This window comes from Crotalus tigris, unplaced genomic scaffold (genome assembly GCF_016545835.1).
Source record: "Crotalus tigris isolate CLP2741 ecotype Arizona unplaced genomic scaffold, ASM1654583v1 scf7180000019415.609845, whole genome shotgun sequence".
NCBI classification, from domain to species: domain Eukaryota; kingdom Metazoa; phylum Chordata; class Lepidosauria; order Squamata; family Viperidae; genus Crotalus; species Crotalus tigris.
In genome coordinates, this window is record NW_024097526.1 from 487,457 (window position 1) to 509,157 (window position 21,701).

Here is a 21,701-nt window from a genome sequence, read left to right on the forward strand (position 1 = left end):
TCATTAACTAAATGGCATCTGCCCATGCCTTTTGCTTAGTGTAAATTGTATTTTCCCTTGTTCTCCTCTTTACAGCAATGTCCTCAAATACAATGAAAATAAAAGGATGGCATTGTTGATTTCACTCTGGTAAATTGCTATGAATCAGCTACAGAAAGAAGGCAACTTCTTATAGTTAATAAATGTTGCCATGTTGGCTGAAAGGACAGAAGTATGCATTGCAGCTAGGTGTGTATGTGCACCTGTCTTGATAACTGCATTCTTCATTTGCTGCTGTATAAATCAGCTATTGTGAAGAAGAAGAAGAAGAAGAAGAAGAAGAAGAAGAAGAAGAAGAAGAAGAAGAAGAAGAAGAAGAAGAAGAAGAAGAAGAAGAAGAAGAAGAAGAAGAAGAAGAAGAAGAAGAAGAAGAAGAAGAAGAAGAAGAAGAAGAAGAAGAAGAAGAAGAAGAAGAAGAAGAAGAAGAAGAAGAAGAAGAAGAATCCAGCAACCACAAAACAGAAAGAATATAGATCTCCTGAGAAGATTTCAACCTGGGCTATAAGAGGACAGGTTATCATTTTTGTGTTGTATGGTATCTGTGCAGATAATTTGTACATCTATATGATCTGTTCACAATCATGCTGTCTTCAGTAGGGATACATCAGGAGAGAAATGTCTGAATGAATGAGTGAATGAATGAATGAATAATAGAACAGAACAGAACAACAGATGGTAGATCTGCCTCCTCAACTGTGGGTGTGAATTGATCTTCTGGCAGGGTCTGGCAGCTTGCAGAATTTTCAGACTGCACATCTTATCTACTAACTGACAAAGGAGTCTACTTATCTCTACAGATGACTTGGTGCTCTCTGAGCATGCTGGTTTGCTTCCAATTTTTTATTAGCCAACATCATCAGTGCAAGTGAGGTGGGGGTTGCTGCATGTGCACACCCTCCCAGTAGTGTTATTCAGTGTCTTTTTTGGGGGGTGATAGCCTATACCTAGTTATATTTAATTTCTATGTACCAGGTTATCTATGAACTATATCAAGTTTCATATAGTGGTTAAGGCACCAGTCTACAAATTGCTGGGAGACCATGAGTTATAGTCCTGCTGTAGGTATGAAAACCAGCTGCCTGACCTTGAGCCAGTCATTCTCTCTCAGCTCTATGAGGCAGGCAAGGGCCAATTATTTGGGAAATCTTGCCAAGAAAACTTCAGAGTCTTGTTTAGGCAGTTATCTAGACTAACTTGAAAGCATCAAAAACAATAGTGTTATCAGTAAATAACTTCTTTGGCTACAGTGACTGCTTTCCTTAATAATCTAAAACATTTATGCCACAAATACTTATGAAAACCCATTCACATCAATGAATCACAAAGTGTACAATTTGGTTTTGGGGTTTTAGTTGGCTGTGGTTTATCTTCAATGAGCTAATTGGAACTGTAATTTTTAAACATACAAAAGAAGATAGATCTGTTAGCAGTACAAAATATAGGAGCCAAACAATTAATCCTCCTTTGGGTTTCCACACTGGAAAGGAAAAATGAAGGGAAAACACTGTGCACCATTCAGAGAAATATACAAAAATCTATCAGACTTGATTTGCAGCTTCAGAGTAAAAGAAAATATTTTCATGTATGTTACATTACAAACCAAAAAAATCTTTGCTGCCAAGACTAAGTAAAAAATGATAAGTAGTAAATGGCAGGGCTATAGATAAGAGTATTCATTATACTGGCTATGAACTTTGGCCTCAACATCAGGGTATCTCTATGGTCTCCAGGGATGAAATGCAATGGGCAAAATGTGCCTTGAAAGTAATTCTTATGATATAGCCAACATTAGCTGGCAACAGATATCTATAGTAAGTCATATGGAGTATTGCATCCTACTCCAAACTGGTCCCCCTCCCCCTTATATATAGGATTTCATTTTCAATATTATCAGCCAGTATGGCCTCTGCATCTGAAGAGCTCTTGTTAAGGCTGAGCTTAAAAATAACCTACACTGATATGAGCCAGAAAATCAACAGAGTAAATGTTTATATCAATAACAGCACATTATACCTTAGCATTCTACCAGATGATAACATGTCCAGGTAAGGTGCAATTAATGTGAGTTTGACTAAATAAGGTGGCCAACGGTCCTCCTTTAGGGAGGACAGTCCTCCTTTTGTAAGTTATGTCCTCTCTCAAAAGATGTCCTCCTACATGTCCTCCTTTTTGATATTTGGAGACTAATCTGTAAATCTCCATATTCGATCCATGCTGATCTGATCTGTTGCGTGTGATGTGATGTATTTGTATTTGACATGACGATTTGCCAAGGCTCGGTACAGTGCGGCGAGACGTGATTATGAGACACATGCGCTCTGCACAGGATAATTGTTTTGAGAGAGTGCGCCATGCGCAAGAGTGCGCCACACGCAAGTGGCTTTATTTACTTCTTACCGAAACATGACACGGCACACGTGCATGCATTAGACTTTTTTTTCCTTCAGTTTATTTGTGTCCTCCTTCTCATTGTAAAAAAGTTGGTCACCTTAGAATAAAGTGATATTCAATTTAATGCAAATTGTAAATTGATGCCAAGTTACATTTAATATGAGCCAAAATTCTATCTCTATGCTCTTGAATTTAATCTTTGATTTGGCTAAGTTTGTTCATGTTTGGAAATGTTCCCACCCCCAGTCAAATGCCAAGACATCTAGAAAAGCAAATGAAATGTTTGGTTCTTGATCTTTTTCCAAACACTCCACTAGTTCCCCACCCAAGTATGTTGGAACAGGCCTTATTCTCAAGAGAATTTGCTGGATGCACAGAGCCATGCGCTCAACTATCATGGACTCTGACATCAAAATATTTATCCTGGTGGAAGGAAACTTCCAAAGCCATGAATTGCTTTGAAGGGATGGATTTCCCCCCCCCCTTTCTTTCACCTCCATTGCACTGAACTTTGAACCCAGTTTTCACATCTAGGATGGGATGGCAGACTATATCCTGCAGTTGGAGCTTATAATACACCAATCCCCTCCACATTATGTAAATGAACAAGGAAATCTCTGCTGATTGAAAAAAGAACATTAAAGAAAAGTCTAGGTCAGTATATGTTTCTGTGATGGGAGAGAAACAGGTATGTCTCTCTCTCTCTCTCTCTCTCTCTCTCTCTCTCTCTCTCTGTGTGTGTGTGTGTGTGTGTGTGTGTGTGTGTGTGTATGTGTGTTGTCATAATCACCATCAATGTGACCTGACCTCAGAATTTGCTTCTTCTAGTTGTTAGGGGCGCTTATGTACACTAGAGCAGGGGTGTGAAACTCGCAACGTCACGTGACGTTCGCAACACATCGCAACTTTTTTTCCATTGCCGGCAATGGGGTGGGCACAGTTTCAGCATGACACATCCAGCCCGTGGACCAGCAGTTTGACATACCTGCACTAGAGGTTCTCAGTGTAAGTCACCTATGAGGCTCAACTAGAGTATATATTAGAATATAAAAGCATGTTAATGAAGCTTGTTGAATGCCAATGCCTATACTAACTCAGGATTTTGTTTCTCCCAGTGGCCAGTCTGATGCTTATGGAATGTGATAGAGTGGACTAAGATGATGCAGCCTTTAGAATATTAGATAAAACCCTAAAAGATTTGAATTATCTGGTGAACTTTACAGTAAATGCATTTAATCAGTAAGAGTAAGATAAACTCAGTTTTTCCCTGTCTATGAGAACAGGTTACAGAAGATAGATTCCCGCATGGCAAGAAGCTGAATGAAGCTATAAAACCTACAGAGGAATGGGTATCAGAAGTGCAGGAGTAATCAGAGATGGTTGAAATAACAGATGATCTGCCTTTCTTTCTCCCTCTCCGTCAAAAACAGCTGGCAGCAAGAATTAATTAAAATAAGAACCATAATAACTATTGAATTCATTCATTCATTTTATGACTTTGACTCATGAATTCTGGTGATTGCATAGACACAAGTTGCTTTTTACGATTCTGCTATTTTAAGTGAAAACGTGCATTGTTGCATAGCATTGCATGGGGTGTGGGATGAGGGTGAGGAGGCATTGTATTTATTGACACCATGACACGTAATAGCTGTATCTGATAGACATTATAGCAGTAAGCTGATACTATTGCAGCTTATATATTTCCCTAGTGTATTGATATGTCAGTCTTCAAAAGTAAGTTCCCGATCTATGGCTTTTGGGAGAGAATTCTTCATGGATCATTTGCCATAAAGTAACATTTACTTCATATTAATACTCAGATTTACCTGAAAGGGATACTACGGCTAGGAAGTATTATTCCTGAACCTCTAGTAAAAAGTTATCATCTACAAGAAGCTGGGGAAAAATCATACAAGAAAAACAAATAAAGGGCTTTAAGCGCCTGGTCATCCTAAGAAATAAGTAATAAGTTTAGCTAGGAATGTTATAAAATTGTTATTTTGACTGTGTGTTTGATTCTGCACAAGCTTAGTGTGGAACATTTTTGCCACTTGAAATTGCTTTACTGAAGAGTTGTTTCTTAACAGAAGTAAGTCAGTGTTATTTTATGATCTGCCAAAGACTTTTACACTCTGTATATAAAGTATATATTCTTTTTTTTCCTATAAAAGATTCTTTGAAAATGTCCCATTTGAATAGTTATATATTTTTATATTCTTTACCATTGACTACAGAGCCTGGAAGTGGCATTAGAAAATTTAATTCATTTTTCCCCCTCTCTCTCTCCTTCTCTCTCCCTCCCGTCCTCCCCTCACTTATTCATTTGGGAGATGGCCATCCCCCAAAAGATTTGGGGCAGTTTACAATACACAGAAAGAAAGAAAAACCCTTAAAACTTGCACATCTAGAAGAGAATGATAAATGGGGAGTTTCAAATTAAGTGACTTAATAAATGGGGAGTTTCAAATCTTTTCACAGAAAATTGATGGCACTACCAAACTGGTTTAAAGCTTGCAGTGCTGAAAATATAATTTTATTGAAATCTATGATGCACATGGAAAAAGTACAGGATGGAGAAGACACAATCTCATGTATATCCTATTAAAAATGAGACAGATTTTTTTCCATCTATGCATCCATAGACGTGTAGTACTTAGAAAAATCTGAAACTATAATTTAAATTTGAAAATCAAATTGTACATAAATCTATGATGAAAGTTTGCATGGTATTAGAACAAATGGACTTGAAGGTTGTGCATTTTCTCCATCCTCTCTTCATCTTTTTCTACTGACTTTTCAGCAATACTCTTTGCTTTTGGCAGCACAGTCAACGCAATTCTCAACACATACAGAATATAGGAATCAAAAACAAATTAGTTTGGGAGGAAATATGAGCAGTTCAGTCTTGGGCATATCATCTGAGATTGCACCGTGCCACATATTTGGAAGACAGGCAATCAGATGGCATCAAAAACAGTCCTGGATTATGTATTGGGCTTCAATATGTATTGGGTTCAATATAAGACCATGGAAAAAATATCAGAAAACAAAAATCCAGCAAAACTCCTCTGGAAACTCAGCACGTTTCTGGCATTTCCCTTCTCAATCAGCAGCATTACTTCTGAAGCATAAATTTTATAAGAGTAGAAGCACAAGATTTAAGAAACTCAGAAACGTGTCAACAAAACCAGAAATGGAGACCTCACTTTTGAAATATGCCTTTAATTAACCAAAGCAAAAGAAGCTGATTCAAAAGTCCAAGTCATATATCCTTCATTTTTTATACATAGGAGAAAATATTTTTCTTTTTAGTGCAAATAAATAAGTGAGCACAGTAAAGTCCAAAAGGCTGTAGAATAGGTATGTCTAGCCTTAATAACTTTTTAAGATTTCTGGACTTCAACTCCCAGAATTCCTCAGTCAGCAGAATTCTGAGAGTTAAAGACCACAAGTCTTAAAGTTTCCAGTTTGGACATCCCTTCTGTAGAAAGTAAGGCAAAGTGATAGATTATAATAATATGTGTGGTCACAGTATATTTCTTCATATTTAAAAACAGTTATCTTATTTCATTCCAAAGCTTTCCTTTTTTTAACTTCTCTTTGCGGCATGCCTCAGAGCTTTCTTGACCCGTTCCATCACCTTTTCTTCCTGGGGCTGTTGCGTTGTGAGTTTTTTTATTTCCCTGGATTCTTCTGAGGAGCTTTGTTCATCACCACATTCAGTGTTCAGGCACTCACAGCGGTCCACGTGAATATAACGGTGTTTCTTTCTGATCCCACCAGGACACATCAGCATGATTTCTTTCCGGGATGTCTTTGACTCTCTGCAGCAGCTGCACTTATGTGTCATGGAATTAGCTTCAGGAGAGTATCTGTTTTTATAATGCAAAATGAAGAAAGTGTTACATTTGCTCGGGTTATGTGTGATTTTAAAAATTGTGCTTTTATTTTGGACTGGGGAGGTAATATTACAGAACCTCTACCATAAGAAAAGAAAAAATTCCACTATTTATTTGCCAGGTACTTAAACTATGTCCTCCATAATATCCAGCCAAGATATGATGTCTTTTAAATATTGTAAAGGTAGCAAAAAAAAACCCAAAACCTGGGATTTTTTTTTAAAGGAGAATTTAAAAAATCCAAATATCCCAATCTGGCTGAGCTTGGAGTAAACTAGTTGAAAGACCGAGTAACTGATAAACAAAGTTCACAGATTGAATTGTGCCTCTATCATGAATTCACTAGGTGAACGGTAGCCATTTCTTCTTGGAAGTTCTAAAGATTATAAATGGATATATATGATATAAATAGTCATGCTGGTCATGAGTGTGAGAGAGATTGATCTAAAAGTTCTTCATTGATGGAAACGTTAAAGTTTGCAGAGTCTAAAATAGTATTTAGTTTGGTTTCTAGTAAAGGAATTACTCGGTGGTGACTATATTTGTACACTAAAAAGGGCTGCTATTAATAATAATAATAATAATAATAATAATAATAATTGTCCTTATTCCTCCTTAACTGTGATCTGTATTATTATAGTCTGTATTATTAAATAATTAATGCAATTCATTAATAGGTATAACAATAGTAGCTATACCTTTGACAACTAAGACTTAAGACAGTTTCTCAGGATGAAGATCTCAATTTAAACATATTCAACTTAATCCATTTTTTTAATATCTAAATTTTCTTTTTTAAAATTGGTTTTTATTGTCAGATTTACTTATTTCGAAGCATGCATTTGGCTTTACTTCAGAGTATCTGGAAAATGACATTTTCCCAATTCATCATGGGGAACTTTTCCATATTTCTATAAAATTCCCCACTGACAAAAATAGGCAACAAAAAAACCCAATCTCTGTTTCTTGGAGATTTAACAAAGACAATCAATTTTATGCAAATAAAGATAAAAAAATGCAATTCCAAATTTGTATTGATTTTGTTTTTACTCCTCTGTGGATATTTGCAAATGCTAAGTTGGATATAGGATTTCTGCAATGTACAAACATGGTTTGCACAATGTCTCTCTGTATCTACAACATTAGTCTTCACTATTTGGCCTACTTTGCAAGATTATCTAATTATATTCCTACCAACTGCAACACCTTTTTAAAAAACATGTCCATGTTGAAGTGAATATATGGAAGACTAGTACTTTATGTTTTCTCTTTCCCTAGGAGCATAAGACTTTATGAAGATGTTCCTCCAAATAGCAGGTGATTCTGCTGAACAGATGGGCTGGGTCAAGAGACTGAGGTAAAGAGAAAGGGACATTGAGAAATTCTAGCAGAAGCATCTTCTCTGAGAAGACATCTTCATCCCTAAGTCTTCTGAATCCTCCTTCAGTAAATCTTCCAAAATTTATCTTTCTTAGTTTGGAAGGTCCAGTAAGAAAATGGAATCTTTAAATAGTCTGTATTATTAAATAATTAATGCAATTCATAAATAGGTATAACAATAGTAGTTATACCTTTGACAACTAAGACTTAAGACAGTTTCTCAGGATGAAGATCTCAGTTTAAACATATTCAACTTAATCCATTTTTTTTAATATCTAAATTTTCTTTTTAAAAATTTTCCTACAATCTATCTCCAATTTGTTTTTCTATGGAAAACTAAATCATGTTGCTTTGGCAGCAGCCATAAACTTATTCCCTACAATTAACTTTTAATATTTTCAAGGTTTTCAATTGCACATTATAATTTATAAATTAGAATTTGCCTATAAACTCTATTATAATCCATTGGCCTATCATTCTTCCATGTGGAATCCATTCATTACCCTATTTCATTTATCCAAATCATCAGATCCCCAACTCTATACTGCACCCTCTTTCACAGCTGGGAACAAAAAAAAAAAAAAAATAATACAATAACTTTGAACAAAGTTAGAAATCTGGAGTTGTCTTGCACACAAGCATATCAGTGGATTTCAGCATTTTACATACAGTGAAAAAGTTCCACATCTTCCTTCACACTGAGTCACAGGGACTTGTTCCTCTGAACGGCAGCCATTGTAATTGATATAGTCCATTGTTTGTGTGGGCGAGCATGATGAGCCACCTGGCATCAATATACCTATCAAACAAAAGGTATAAAAAGACTGGCATTCAAATGCAAGCATAAGTTTCAAGCTTTAGCTCTCCTGGATGGAGTGTTCAGCATAGTCAATAATTTTCTCTCAGACATTTGTATCAAATACCTAGCTAAATGTAATTTGGTTGGGTGTCTGAAAGGGAAAGAATGCACATGAAATTTATAAAACCAGATATTTTAGATAGGAAAATTAAACCATTATCAATCTTTCTGATGAAATGAATGAGTCTTTTTTGAAAATTAAATTTTGCACAGAATTTGTCAACAGAGTGCAAATGGGGACGCTTCCATTGGCTTTAAGCTGAGCATATATAAAAAGATGTAAACAAAGAGAGAGGATTTTCCCGTGCATTATCTGAACAAAAATGCCACATTATTAAAAATAGTTAAAACATCTGCACAAATAACTGAAATAAAAATTATATTAGTGGGCACCATTAGCCTAGCATCTGTACATTGCTATCCAGTCACCAAGCTCATTGAAAAAAATAGTTTGACTTTGTTAAAATAAGAAGTCATCCCATTTCCTCTGTCAGGTGTACAATCCTATAATCCAGCAGGTAGATAATAGCTTCCATTCTTCCAGGCATATTCCTGCAGAAATAGGAACCAGGAATGTGTTCTGTTTCCTCAACATTTTCAGTGGGATTTTCATCTCTCCCAAAACATCAAGGAAAATTAAGGGAGATCCTTAATAAACCTATCAATTAAGAATGTCATTTTGCAACATTTGCAAATACCTTTCAATTTAGTTTCTTTGAAGGGACTATGTTCCTAGGAATAAAGTTCTAAACCTTTATTACCTAGAGCCAAGTGATTCTTTAAATCACACAAACACAACCTTCTTAACTAGGGATATTTTCATGTTTGCTAATTGTTCTTTTTAACATGGTTCATTAATCAAGCAAATATGTATAAGCTGAGCATCAATAGAATGAGCATCACTTGTACTCTATCAAATTATTGCTTTTCTTCAATAGAAAAGTAATAATTTAATAGAGTACAAGTGGGTGAACCTACCTCAAATAAATGATGATGTATATAATTTAATTGCCCCTCAGCCTTTCTCATTATATACAGATATATAATTCCTTTAGAATGAAAGTATATGTAGTTTTATAATACTTACATGTCTTACAACAGCCATTAGGCAAGTATACAAGGGTGCCCTACAAACAAAATAATAATAACAAAACATGTATAACCACCTACTAGAACTGCAAATTGTACTAAAATGATTGCTCTGATGTTCTGCAGTATAATACCCGCCATGCTTCCTCAGAATTATGGGATTTGTAGTTTATGATATTTCAAGGGACAGATAGGGAGGAGAACAATCTTTCCCTCTACCTTATTTCTTAGATGAAGAATATGCTAATCTCAAACATGAGCATGCTGTAGATTCTGTTACTCTGCTAGTTCTTAGAAGGAAAAATTCCACCCATAGTGGAAATACAGCCATGTGTTTATATTTGTTTATTCTCTATTGATCCTACTGGGACTACTCTGCAGCCTATCCACATTGCTCAGTTCATATCCACATTGCTCAGTTCCCTTGTTACCAGTACAGGTCATGATCCATTTTTGAAGAGCAAAAATGGATGATATATGTCTGAAATGTTCCAGAAGTATAATAATAATAATAATAATAATAATAATAATAATAATAATAATAATAATAGCAACAACAATAATAATATCCTTTTGGTATAATATTTGATTGTTGGTTAATATATTTTTCTTCAAATTATATCTATTTCTTTCAACATCATCAGCATTGAAAAATGACTGTTTGCGGCATTCTGGCAATATGTGGGGATGACCTTGGAGACCCTCTGGCTAGGCTGTAGGTGTTCTTTCTATCTCCCAAGGTCATTCTCACATTCTATTGCATCTATTTAAAGTATAAAAGAACATTTATAGTTTCCTTCTTAAAAAATATACCCAAACGTTTAATATTTAATATCTCTTGTGAGATGGATGTGTTTCTCAAAGGAGAAGAAAGGCCTAAAAGCTTTCATTACATACCTTTATACTGCAATTCTAGGAGAATTATTTCACTTTCCCTCTCATTTTTTCCCTTTCACTGGAAATTATAGGTACTGGATGTCTTATTTTACACACTGGGCTGAGGGGAACATACCAGGTGAGGCACTCTTTGGAAGACAGGTGGTGACAGGAGAAGCTGCAAGCCACTCCCCTGCCAAAGGGCAGGTCAGGAGTTATAGATTCAGAGGGCTTCTGAGAATGAACTCTTGAAACTCTGACCTTTCATCTTATGGGATGTACTGGGATACCTCAGTGTGAATAAGACATGTTTAATAGTAATTAATTGTTGTATTTAAACGATAAACTTTTCCAGTCTGAAGCATCTTTGCTTATTTTTCAGTATTAAATGTGACAGTGTTCCAGCATCCCACATAAAATTTACTTCAGCTCTTGCTTCTACCCTACTCAATCTGAATCAAATTAATGCTTTTTCATGGTATCCTATGTGTAGATTCAACTTTTAACTCACAGGTTGGCATCTCTTCTCATCAAATGATGGGCAGGTAATCACAGACGTAGAAGAAATCAGCTGCCTATGAATCCTTGTACAGGTGTAAAGAGTACAGTTGTCTTTGGGATCATTCTGACTTTCACCAGGCTGTTTGAAAGAAGCAAACAAGTTTAAGACTAAATAGGTTCCTATTTGTTAAAAAAAAAAACAAAAAACCCTTTCTTCTCACAAAGAGCAGAATAGACATTAAATGGAGGCATCCTCTTAAAGAAAATTAACTGGCATGATAAATTCTTTCCCCACTCATATTCAAGACCTGGGAGGCTGTAGAGCAGGGGTGGACAATTAATTTTCCCAAGGCCAACATGAAAAACTGAGACTGGTATGGAGGGCCAAACCAATAGGGCTGTGAGGTGAGGAGATAGAAGTGGAACTCCTGAAATTTGCAGACAACACCAAGCTGGCAGGAATAGCCTACAATCCAGAGGATAGGCTCAAGATACAGAAGGAGCTTGACAGATCTGAACGCTGGGCCTTATTTAACAAAATGAAATTCAATGGTAAGTAAAGTAAGGTTCTACATTTAGGCAAGAAATACCAAGTGCACAGATATAGAATAGGAGGTACCTGGCTCAATAGTAATAACTGTGAGAAGGAGCCCTAGTGGACAATCACTTAAATATGAGCCAGCAGTGGGCTGCAGCTGTTAAAAGGCCAATGCAGTTCTACGCTGCATTAACAGAGGCACAGAGTCAAGTACCACTTTATAATGCCACACTTGGAATATTGCATCCAATTTTGGTCGCCACAATAGAAAAAAGTTGTTGGGACTCTAGAACGAGTGCAGAGAAGAGACCAAGCAAGGAAGCTGCTTTGTCAGTAGCAGAAAGATGGAATACAGAGAAAATAGAGAAATTAAAAAATATGTAAAGGAATGAAGTTTTTCAACTTTTGATTTACAAGCTACATTCGTTTTATCTTATTTCCATTCTAACCTTTACTCAATTTCCCTCACCCTCATTTATTTGAGATTTATGTGCCTCAAGTCTCCATTATTTTTCTTGCAATTTCCATCAAGACTAACCCTGTTGATGCTTGTAGGCACAATTGAACAACCCATTCAGGACCTCATCCCTTCAACCTGTAATAGTGAACTAGACAAAATAAATTGGAAAAACTAGGTGTGAATATGCCCAAACCCATTTCTTCTAAGTGGAAAAAATAGATACGAATATGCCCACATTCATTTCTTATTTCACTTTTGCATTCATTTTGTATTACAACAACTACAAACTGAATGGAAATGCATTAGTTATCTTTTTCATTTGTGCTTAATCTGAATGCATATCCTCTGGAGAAATTTCACATGACACCTAGATATTGTGAGGATAGTGGATTAAGGAAAATCATGAGAAGGTGCTGATGCAGTGACAAATTTCCAATTCTTTTTTTTTTTCACTTTTTTCACATTCTATCTTGTAGCAAATGTTTTTAATGCCAAGAAAAGCATTACTACCTGAAGATAATTATGAAAAAAAAATAAACTTACAGTTAAGATAAGAATCTCATTTTCTATTGTTCTTATAACGCAACTTGTCTGCATGCATTTTGGACAGCAGTCGCCAGGTAATCGAACAGGAGAATAGCCCTACAGAGAAAGAGATACACAATTGTGATGATGTTCAAATAGGACTTTAAAAAAAATTAATAGAAACAAGTATCCCTATTCAAATTCCAGACAGCCGTCCTTTATTCAGTGCTCTGTTCTGAGGTAGGCAATCTGGTCCTGGAGCTGTTAACTAGCTAGAATGATCCAGTTAATGCCAACTGGTTGTTCAGTTGTTCTGCGGTGCCTTCAAGACTGGCAGAAATAGAGCAGGTCAAACTACCTCCAGCCTGGAAAGCAGGTAGTGACTTATTTTCTCAATATCTTTGTCTAAGAATGCCATAAAAGGTAGAAATACAGGGCTAATCAAGGAGACAACTGGTCCTCTGAGAGCAGAAGATACCTCCTACCTGGAGGGAAATGGAATTTTCAGTGAACTTCTTGTCCATGGATACCATGTCATATGTGGTTCTTACCAGCAAGGGAACCTCTCTAGTGCTTTTCTATAGGGTGTTGTAGGGTCTTTGCATCTGGGCCAAAGAAGCCCAGGTAAATGCTGGGCTTATTTTTGATGCTGTAGCCTTGGGAGTCAGCCTTGAGATTATCAGGCTAACATGAACTTCTGGTGGTTTCAACAAGATCTACTGTATAATCTTGGTTGGGGAGGGCAACCTATGAAAGAGCAGCCAGCAGGATGGGTAAAGAATGACATAGTATTTCTGTTCCAAGGCAGTGATAGGCAAATCCCTATTAAACACAATTTTGCTCTGCCCAGAGTTTCTATTCATGTGACTGGCATTGAGATTAAAGGGATTGGGTTCCTGGCAAGGCAGCATTGCTGGGTATGATATGAAGTTTCTGCTAGGATGAACCCATTGCTCAGTTCTTGGGTGAAAGAAGTCATTAAAAAAGCTTATTGTCCTTGAGCTGGTCTGTTCCCAAATGCATTCATTGTCACTTCAGAAGCAATAGCCCTGATTGTTAGGATAGCTCAGCCCACTATTCATCACTCCTAGCCAGCATGGCAAAATATTTTGCCTAGAATGGCCACTATGATTCCACCAGTTTGACAAATTATTGTTAGAACCAGCTATTGTCTATTTTGAAATCTTTCTCTTTCTCATAATTTGGGGCCTATTAACAATGTTCAGTTCTATTTGTTGAACTATTTTGGCTTTCTCTTCCCACCTTGGGGTTCCCCCCCCCTTCCTTAATGATATTTAGCTCTTCTTACTTGACCCAAGATACTTTTCGTGCTAGAGGCAAAGGATGAAAATCTTTCCATCCCAGTTCTATACATAAGCTAATTGTTTTGAAAAATTTAATCTTGCTTGAATAGTGGCTGCTTCACTCTACCTAATAGTGAAGCTTATCCTCAAGCTTGTGAATGTCACTAATTAGGTTACAGGAAGCTGTTCTTCCATAATCCTGCTTGTCTACTTGTTTTCCCTCATGTTTCTTTGTTTGCTTATATAAGTGGGACTGCTTACCTCCTGGCACTTCACATTACATGGGATTTCCTTACACTCTATGATATTCAGAAGAGTGGTGCTGTTTTGTTGATTTGTGCATGTGCACTCTTCGCACTGACCTCCTAAGACTTCTGAACCAGGCTGGAACAAAACAGGAAAATTCATTCATTAGCTAAGATTAAGGCAAACCAGATCTGATCCAATATATTTCTTACAAAATTACTGTAACTCTGTTATGAGAAAGGCCACCAGGGATTAGAGAATTTACTACAATTTTGGAATTTATTACATGGATTCTTAAACTTCTAACTCTTTCTTTCTATTGTTGCTATTTGTCCACTTTGCTATTCCCTTGTAATGGTATTTGAGAATGACCTTCAGGATGGGGAAAGAGATATTGTCTGGGAAATGATCAGACAAGAGAGGCAGGAGCCCCCAGTGGCTTAATTGTGGTCATAAATCAAGGACAACATGTACTTAAAAATAACACTGCACCACTGCAGCTTCTCCCAGCTGACCACCACAATAGTTCCAGCACGATCTGTTGAGGAGACTTTCCCAGTCTACGGGCCACAGACCCACAAGTTTTGGTCTAATCAGAAACAAATCCTGCTATTCTCAATGGGGTCTATTTGATTATAAACATGCATAGGATTTTCTATAGTATCAATTTCAATAGAACTTATTTTTAAGTAGATAATAATAGATAATAGTAATAATAATAGTAATAATAATAATAATAATAATAATAATAATAATAATAATAATAGTAAAGTTGGAACGGACCTTGGAGGTCATCTAGTCCAACCCCCTGCTCAGGCAGGAAACCCTACACCATTTCGGACAAATGGCTGTCCAGTCTCTTCTTAAAAACTTCCAGTGTTGGAGCATTTACTGCTTCTGGAGACAGGCTGTTCCACTGATTAATTGTTCTCACTGTCAGGAAGTTTCTCCTTAGTTCTAGGTTGCTTCTCTCCTTGATTAGTTTCCACCCATTGCTTCTTGTCCTGCCTTCAGGTGCTTTGGAAAATAGCTTGACTCCCTCTTCTTTATGGCAGCCCTGAGATATTGGAATACTGCTATCATGTCCCCCCTTATCCTTCTCTTCGTTAAACTAGACATACCCAATTCTAGCAACCGTTCCTTATATGTTTTAGCCTCCAGTCCCCTAATCATCTTTGTTGCTCTTCTCTGTACTCTTTCTAGAGTCTCAACATCTTTTTTACTTTGTGTATGAACTTTGTGCATTCTAAAAGATCTAAGCACAGTAACAAAATTGGATAAGTGAATTGGTTCTAAAAGCAGGTTAACTGTCTATGTGCTGAAATCCTGGTTATCCCAGAATGCCTTGGGACAGGGTGGATTTAGTAGACATGTTCCCGAAGGTCGGTCTTCTACAACTCTTTCCTTGGTTTTACTATTTTCCCTGACATGATGCTCACTAACTCTCAGTTGTAACTCATGCTTGTTATTTACCTTTATAAATAAGCCTTCTAAAATTGCAATTCTGTTAAGAGGTAGAGTATGAGATTGAGTAAAAAAAAAATTACGTCTTAGGAAGAAAGGAAAACTTTACCTTATATTCATTACCATCCTTCACACACACTTCTTTAGGATCTGGAGAAAAGAATTGTTTAAAAGTTTTTGTCAGTACTTTAGGCCCTTTGCTTAAAAGTAACTGTATATTATGCAGCTTGTTGATATTCATTCTCTGCTATAGAATGATAAATAAAGTAACAACACATTTTCTCCCCTTTTCTCCCCAATTATTGCATTTACAGATGCCCACTAAAGATATTGTCATTCATTTAATTTTTTAATTTATCTAAACAATTCTGAACTGTGCAGTGCTTATGGAAGGGGAATCTATGGTTATCCAAATAGTTTGTTTTAAAATCACCAGTGAACCCAATGTGGCCAGTTGCAGTGGGAGATTTGGGGAAATGTAAGTGAACCAATGTCTTCATTCCTAATTATCAATCATTCCCATAGAACGTTCTACCAAAGCTCACATGAATGCAAGATGGGTAAGAATTATAGATCTCTATTACGTACTATTCAGATTAATGAATAGAAACAAGTATTTATAAATCAGGTATATTACAGATGGGCAAGAAAAAGGACAAATTTATAGATATGGAAGGAAATTAAAAAAAAATCTGTGAGCAGGATATCATGCTGTTCATTGCAAAATATTTGTAGTCAGTGGTGGGATTCAGCCAATTTGCACCACTTCAGCAGAACTGGTACCTAATTTTTTGTTGCCCAGGCCCAGAATGGACTTCCGGAAGCGACATCCACACAGAGAACCGGTTATTCGCATATTTGAATCCCACCACTGCCTGTAGTCTAAAGTTGATTTGCATTCAGCTGATATGTGCTAGATGATGAAATAAGTATTTTGTGGAAGCAATTTCAATTGATGATAACTAGACATAATACTAATGTAACACATTTAGGATCAAAGTGTCAAGCTGAATTTACCAAAGCCTTATATTCATCCTTCCAGAGTTAATTAAAAGAAACTTACTGCATTGATAAGAAGGACAACAGTGTTCTTCAGTGTTGTTAGCAACAGCTATGAATCCTGGATCACACTGAGGAGGCTTGGTTGTACATTGAGTGGTGTTGCACACTATGAAGAAGAAAGGAAAAATTCATCTTCCACATTGGCAAATCATCCATTTTTTTTTAAGCATAATCTATTGCAGAATAAAGCAACTGTATTCTTGGAATTTCTTTAAGTTTAGAGACTCTTCTGTATATTGAAAAAAAACTGTAATGAGAAAATCTTATTAAGTTAACTTTCTTTGTAATAATGCTTTATAAATGAGTTGGGCCATGAATGCACATCACTTGAAATACCATCATATTTTCTATACTGAGAGTGGTTTTCCAAAGATTCTAGCCTGGCTGCCTGAGAGAGATGACATTAAGAAATAAATGTATAGAATTGTGTAGGTCACACAGTATCACTATCGTTGATATATGGTATCCATATGGACATACTCACCACATACAATGTCTGAACAGCATTTGTCATTAGGATTAATTTTAGTGCTCTTCTGATATCCTTCTCCTTCACACTGTATTTCATCATCTGGTATTGGACACGTGTAGGGTTCACAGATAATGCCACTTCCACCTTCCATGCAAATACAGTTTTGGCAGTCAAACTGAAAGTTCTCCCCAAACTATCAATAGGAAAGAGTAACTGCTTAATAGCATAATACAGAATATTAAACAGAATGAATCTGATCCCACCTACGTGCATCGTTGAAGGATTATCATAAATGTTACAGGAATTTCTAGGAGTTAACAGAAGGGATTACTCAACTCATTGGGTAGGGGCATTGGCAGGTAAAAAACTAAAAATGGCAACTCCATTCACATAATACTGAAGCTCAGGTTCATTTTGTATGCAATGCGCATAAAAAGGGGTGGAGTTTCATATTATTTATTTATTATATTTATATGCCACCCATCTCACTACCCAAGGTGACTTTGAGCAACATATAAATTGCATACAATTGCAACCACCATCCTGAGTTGAGTAATCTAATAATCTCATCTGTTGACTCATTGAAATTCCTGTAATATTTATGATAAACCTTAATATATTATTGTCATAGCTGTCATCATTAATAGAATATTTTTTATTGTTTCAAAGTCTTGCCGCTCATATAATGCTGGTGACTTTCATATTAGGCAGTGACTTTCTGCTAAGCAAAGGTCTGTGCACCCCTGATCAAGCTACTCTCCCCAAATTCTTCATTATCTAGCTTTATTAGAATGGATAAGTTCTGCAAATAGATGAAAGTAAAATATAAAATCAAGCCGATAGGAAAAAAAGATCAGAATTCTATCATAAAGCAAACCTATTCCAGAAAATGTATAGTTAATTGTCAGACTAACACAAAAGAAACAGACACGTTGTTTACCTTTCTGGGAATATTGTCTGGTCCAACACATCCTAAAAACAAAAGTATCTCCATTAATGTTAAGATAATTTCCATTATTTATATTTTATTACTGAGAACAGTAAAAATATAACTTTATGCATGCATGCATGAGAAGTAAACTCCACTGAGTTCAATGAGATTTACTCCCAGATGCAAGCATATATTGGACCAAATCCTAAGTATGTTTGAGAAAAAGCAGTCAGAAAACCAAACTTACCACAGGTTTCCACGCATACATCTTTAGCAGTGTCATAAAGTTTGGTTCCTTCAGGACAGAAACACCCTTCCATTTGTCGTGTCTGGTTTTGTTCTATTAATCTACAATAAAAGATGAGGGTTTTTTTTAAAAAATCAACAATTGTTCACATATCTGGCAAATGCGTGCAGCTTTAATTAAAGGCATTTGAGGACAGACAGGAGGACAAGCAGTTGTGTTGCTTCGCAGAATCATATAACACAGGGGTAGTCAACCTTGGCTCTTTTATGACTCGTGGACTTCAGTTCCCAGAATTCCTGAGCCAGCTTACCTTAGCTGGCTCAGGAATTCTGGGAGTTGAAGTCCATGAGTCATAAAAGAACCAAGGTTGACTACCCCTGATATTATAACAATTCAGAGTGCAGGAAGGAATTTGTTTCTTCATTCACTATATATACTAAAGGACTGTCCCAACAAATGCGTAAATTGCATGTTATATGTTCATAGCTTATACATTTCAGCTTTCTAAGCCAGATCCAGAGTTTTAAGAGTTTTCATTTAGTTATTTATCACATTTATATGGCTGCCCATCTCATTCAAAAACTGAATTCTGGATTTCTTTTAAAAGGATAGGAACCGTATCCTTCTGAAACACAGGCATGCTATATTAAACAACAACACTGCAAAAATAATCACATTTAAATAATTCTGAATCTGGAATGTCAGAAAATGGATTACCCTGATTTGCAAGTTTCTTCTATAGTAGGACCACAGGCTTTGTACACTTTATGGGGTAGGCAGATAACGGCTGGAAAATAAAAACAAGAGATGAGGATGAAGATGATACAATGGATGAATGATAACACCCTCCAAAATAAAGTTTGGCAAAGCTTACATTTTACATTATTTTTTACATTATTTGGGACTGCCTTTGGATACCACATTTGGGGAAAAATATAACTCTTATGCTCATGCATCGAATAACAACTCAAGATTCATTCATGAGCTAGGAGATAAGATTAAGGTAATGCCTTAAGAAGGAAGGTACACTCTGTTAGGTGCAGTGGGGCTATGATGAAACACAAATAGGCACAAACCCTTAGAAGCAGGAAAAAGGGGAAGGTGGTAGAAAGAGATTAATTGGCATATTCTTCTTCCTTCCTGGACCTCTTTCGACTCCTCTCTCTTTTTTATATTCCTTTTTTTTAATTAAAAGTTTTAAAGAGAACATAAAAACTAACATAAATTGATACAGAATAAACTAGAGAACGAAGAAAGAGAGAAAGAAAAAAATGAAGAGAAAGGGATACAAAGAAATAGAAAGAAGCTTCTGATTTCATTTGCAAGTCTGATTACAAAGTTATCTTCTACTCTGTGATTATAGAAAAAGCTCACTTTTTTTCTAATAAAGGAGAATATTTGTAGCTCAGGTTTGACATGAGGGGTCCTTGGTGCTCTCTGAGCTTGCTTGTTTCCTTGCAGACGTTCCATTATCCAAATTAGGCAACATCATCAATGCTTTGACTGGAACTGATGATATTACCTAGTTTCTGTAATGAAACATCTGCAAGAAAACAAGCAAGCTCAGAGACCACTAAAGACTCCTCATTTTTTCTATTATCCTTTTTTTTTTTTTTTGCACCTCATCTTCTCTTGATGGGATGAGCATTTCACATTGGACACCATTTCTGGGTATATGAAGTGATCTAATTTATCCTGCATAGGCTATCCCCATTAGGAAAATGAGTAACTGAGCATATTGGGAAAAACCCAAGAGATGCTAGCAAAAAAGAGAGAGAGAGAAATGGAGAGTGACCTGTCCCCATTCTCCATATCCCACTTTTCATTCATCTGCTATTTCTTCACTGTTAACATGCACCTTCCAAATATTGATACACCTTCTACACCTCTCTTGTCTCCAGAGCATATTCATTGACAAATTTACCATCATTTAAGAAAAAGAAGAATAGTTTCCATCAATAGAAAATTCAATCGCCTAAATAAAGTAGCATGTTTCAAGTTACTGTACACACTTTCACCGATGCTCTCCCACTGAAGTGGGAGAGGTTGTGTGGAAAGGCATGTCCTGTTGTTCTTTATTCAGTTTCAGACAAATTTTAGAAATGGAGACTTACGACATGCTCCCTTGGTATGTCCCCTCCAGTCAATGCAAACCCCCTGATCTGCACAGGTTGCTGCATAAATTTGAAGACTTGCACATTCCATTGATTCATTGGGCATTCTGCAGCTATCAAATATGCAGGCCTCATAGTAGCTTGTAACATTAACGACGGCATGACACTTCTGAAATATACTGAATAAATATATATATATAATAAGTATAAGGTCATTAATGGTAAAAGAGCATTTCTTCAAGGAAAATGTTCATCCACCAGATACTTTACCTGAAGTGAGTGAACATTCTTCTAAGCTACCAGGGGAAGCAATATAAGCTTTTATGGCTAGATTTAAAAACTACCCAGTTAGAGTTGTAAAATTCTGGGCAACGTAGAATGTAGCAAAGCGTTAGAATTTTTTTAATCACCTGCAGTCATTTAATAATGGCTAAACTTTTGCAGCTGAGATTTTGGTAGTCATAATTAATTAGTCTTAAAAAATCAAACACTTTCAAATGAATCTCTACTGATACCCATAACAGGTCGGTTGACCATTAAATGGCTGACAAAAAGCTCTAGATATTCCACTCCATGACACTATGATAGGATGGTGTCAACTTAAGGGGGGAAATATTGTTTTTATTTCAGGACAGATGATGACAAGAGCATTTCATGAATGAGTTGAGACTGTGATGAGGGCAACGTTACCAGATCAAACTGGAAAGTTTTTAATGGGGTCTAAAGTGTGTTGTGAAAAAGTGCAAGTGGTACAAATTCATACAAGCCAAGAATGACATATATAGGCACACTATCAATTGGTTAAATAAGATTACTCAGTACAGCAGGCTACTGGAGAAAAATCAAATCGTAAGCATATGTCATGAATTAAAAACAGGGAAAAAAACCAAATGTGAAAGTAATGTACAGACTATTTACCTTCCTTTTAGAAGCTCACACAACTGAGATGGGGTAGGACAGATATCAGGACGTTGAGGTTTCACAGGTGGGGGCATATGTCCACAATGTGGTTTTTCTGGATCATTAATAACCCAGTCATCTGCCATTATTTCACAAGAAGGTATAACAGTCTCATTCCGTAACATACAGTCATCTTGGATATTGTTGTTACATTTTCCTAAATTGGAATGGCAAAGGAACCACACAAAAAAATCATACTTATATTTCCATCATACTGTTTGATGAAAAATAATATGCTATCTAAATTTGTAATAACAGTAACAGGCAGCAGTTGGCAATAACCTTAACACTGCCAGTAGCAATACTGAAAATAAAGAGAAGGGAAAAACAGACAATGTCAC

The 21,701-nt window shown here is 36.2% G+C and overlaps 1 protein-coding gene across 2 annotated transcripts in view; it reads right to left on the minus strand.

Annotated features, from left to right (window-relative positions):
• Positions 1-5,639: 5,639 nt before the first annotated feature.
• The window catches only part of MUC2 (mucin 2, oligomeric mucus/gel-forming), a 68,356-nt gene continuing 52,294 nt past the window's right edge, over positions 5,640-21,701 (minus strand). For both annotated transcript variants that reach the window (XM_039362292.1, XM_039362291.1), the window contains 14 exons: positions 21,319-21,517; positions 20,401-20,579; positions 19,004-19,073; positions 18,287-18,387; positions 18,049-18,080; positions 17,121-17,301; positions 16,638-16,742; positions 15,684-15,724; positions 14,126-14,248; positions 12,579-12,677; positions 11,048-11,176; positions 9,659-9,698; positions 8,382-8,511; positions 5,640-6,305 (listed from right to left, as the gene is read on the minus strand). In XM_039362292.1, the coding sequence (XP_039218226.1) occupies positions 6,023-6,305; positions 8,382-8,511; positions 9,659-9,698; positions 11,048-11,176; positions 12,579-12,677; positions 14,126-14,248; positions 15,684-15,724; positions 16,638-16,742; positions 17,121-17,301; positions 18,049-18,080; positions 18,287-18,387; positions 19,004-19,073; positions 20,401-20,579; positions 21,319-21,517 (1,712 nt within the window). In that variant the 3' untranslated portion in view covers positions 5,640-6,022. The remainder of the gene's footprint in view (positions 6,306-8,381; positions 8,512-9,658; positions 9,699-11,047; positions 11,177-12,578; positions 12,678-14,125; positions 14,249-15,683; positions 15,725-16,637; positions 16,743-17,120; positions 17,302-18,048; positions 18,081-18,286; positions 18,388-19,003; positions 19,074-20,400; positions 20,580-21,318; positions 21,518-21,701) is intronic.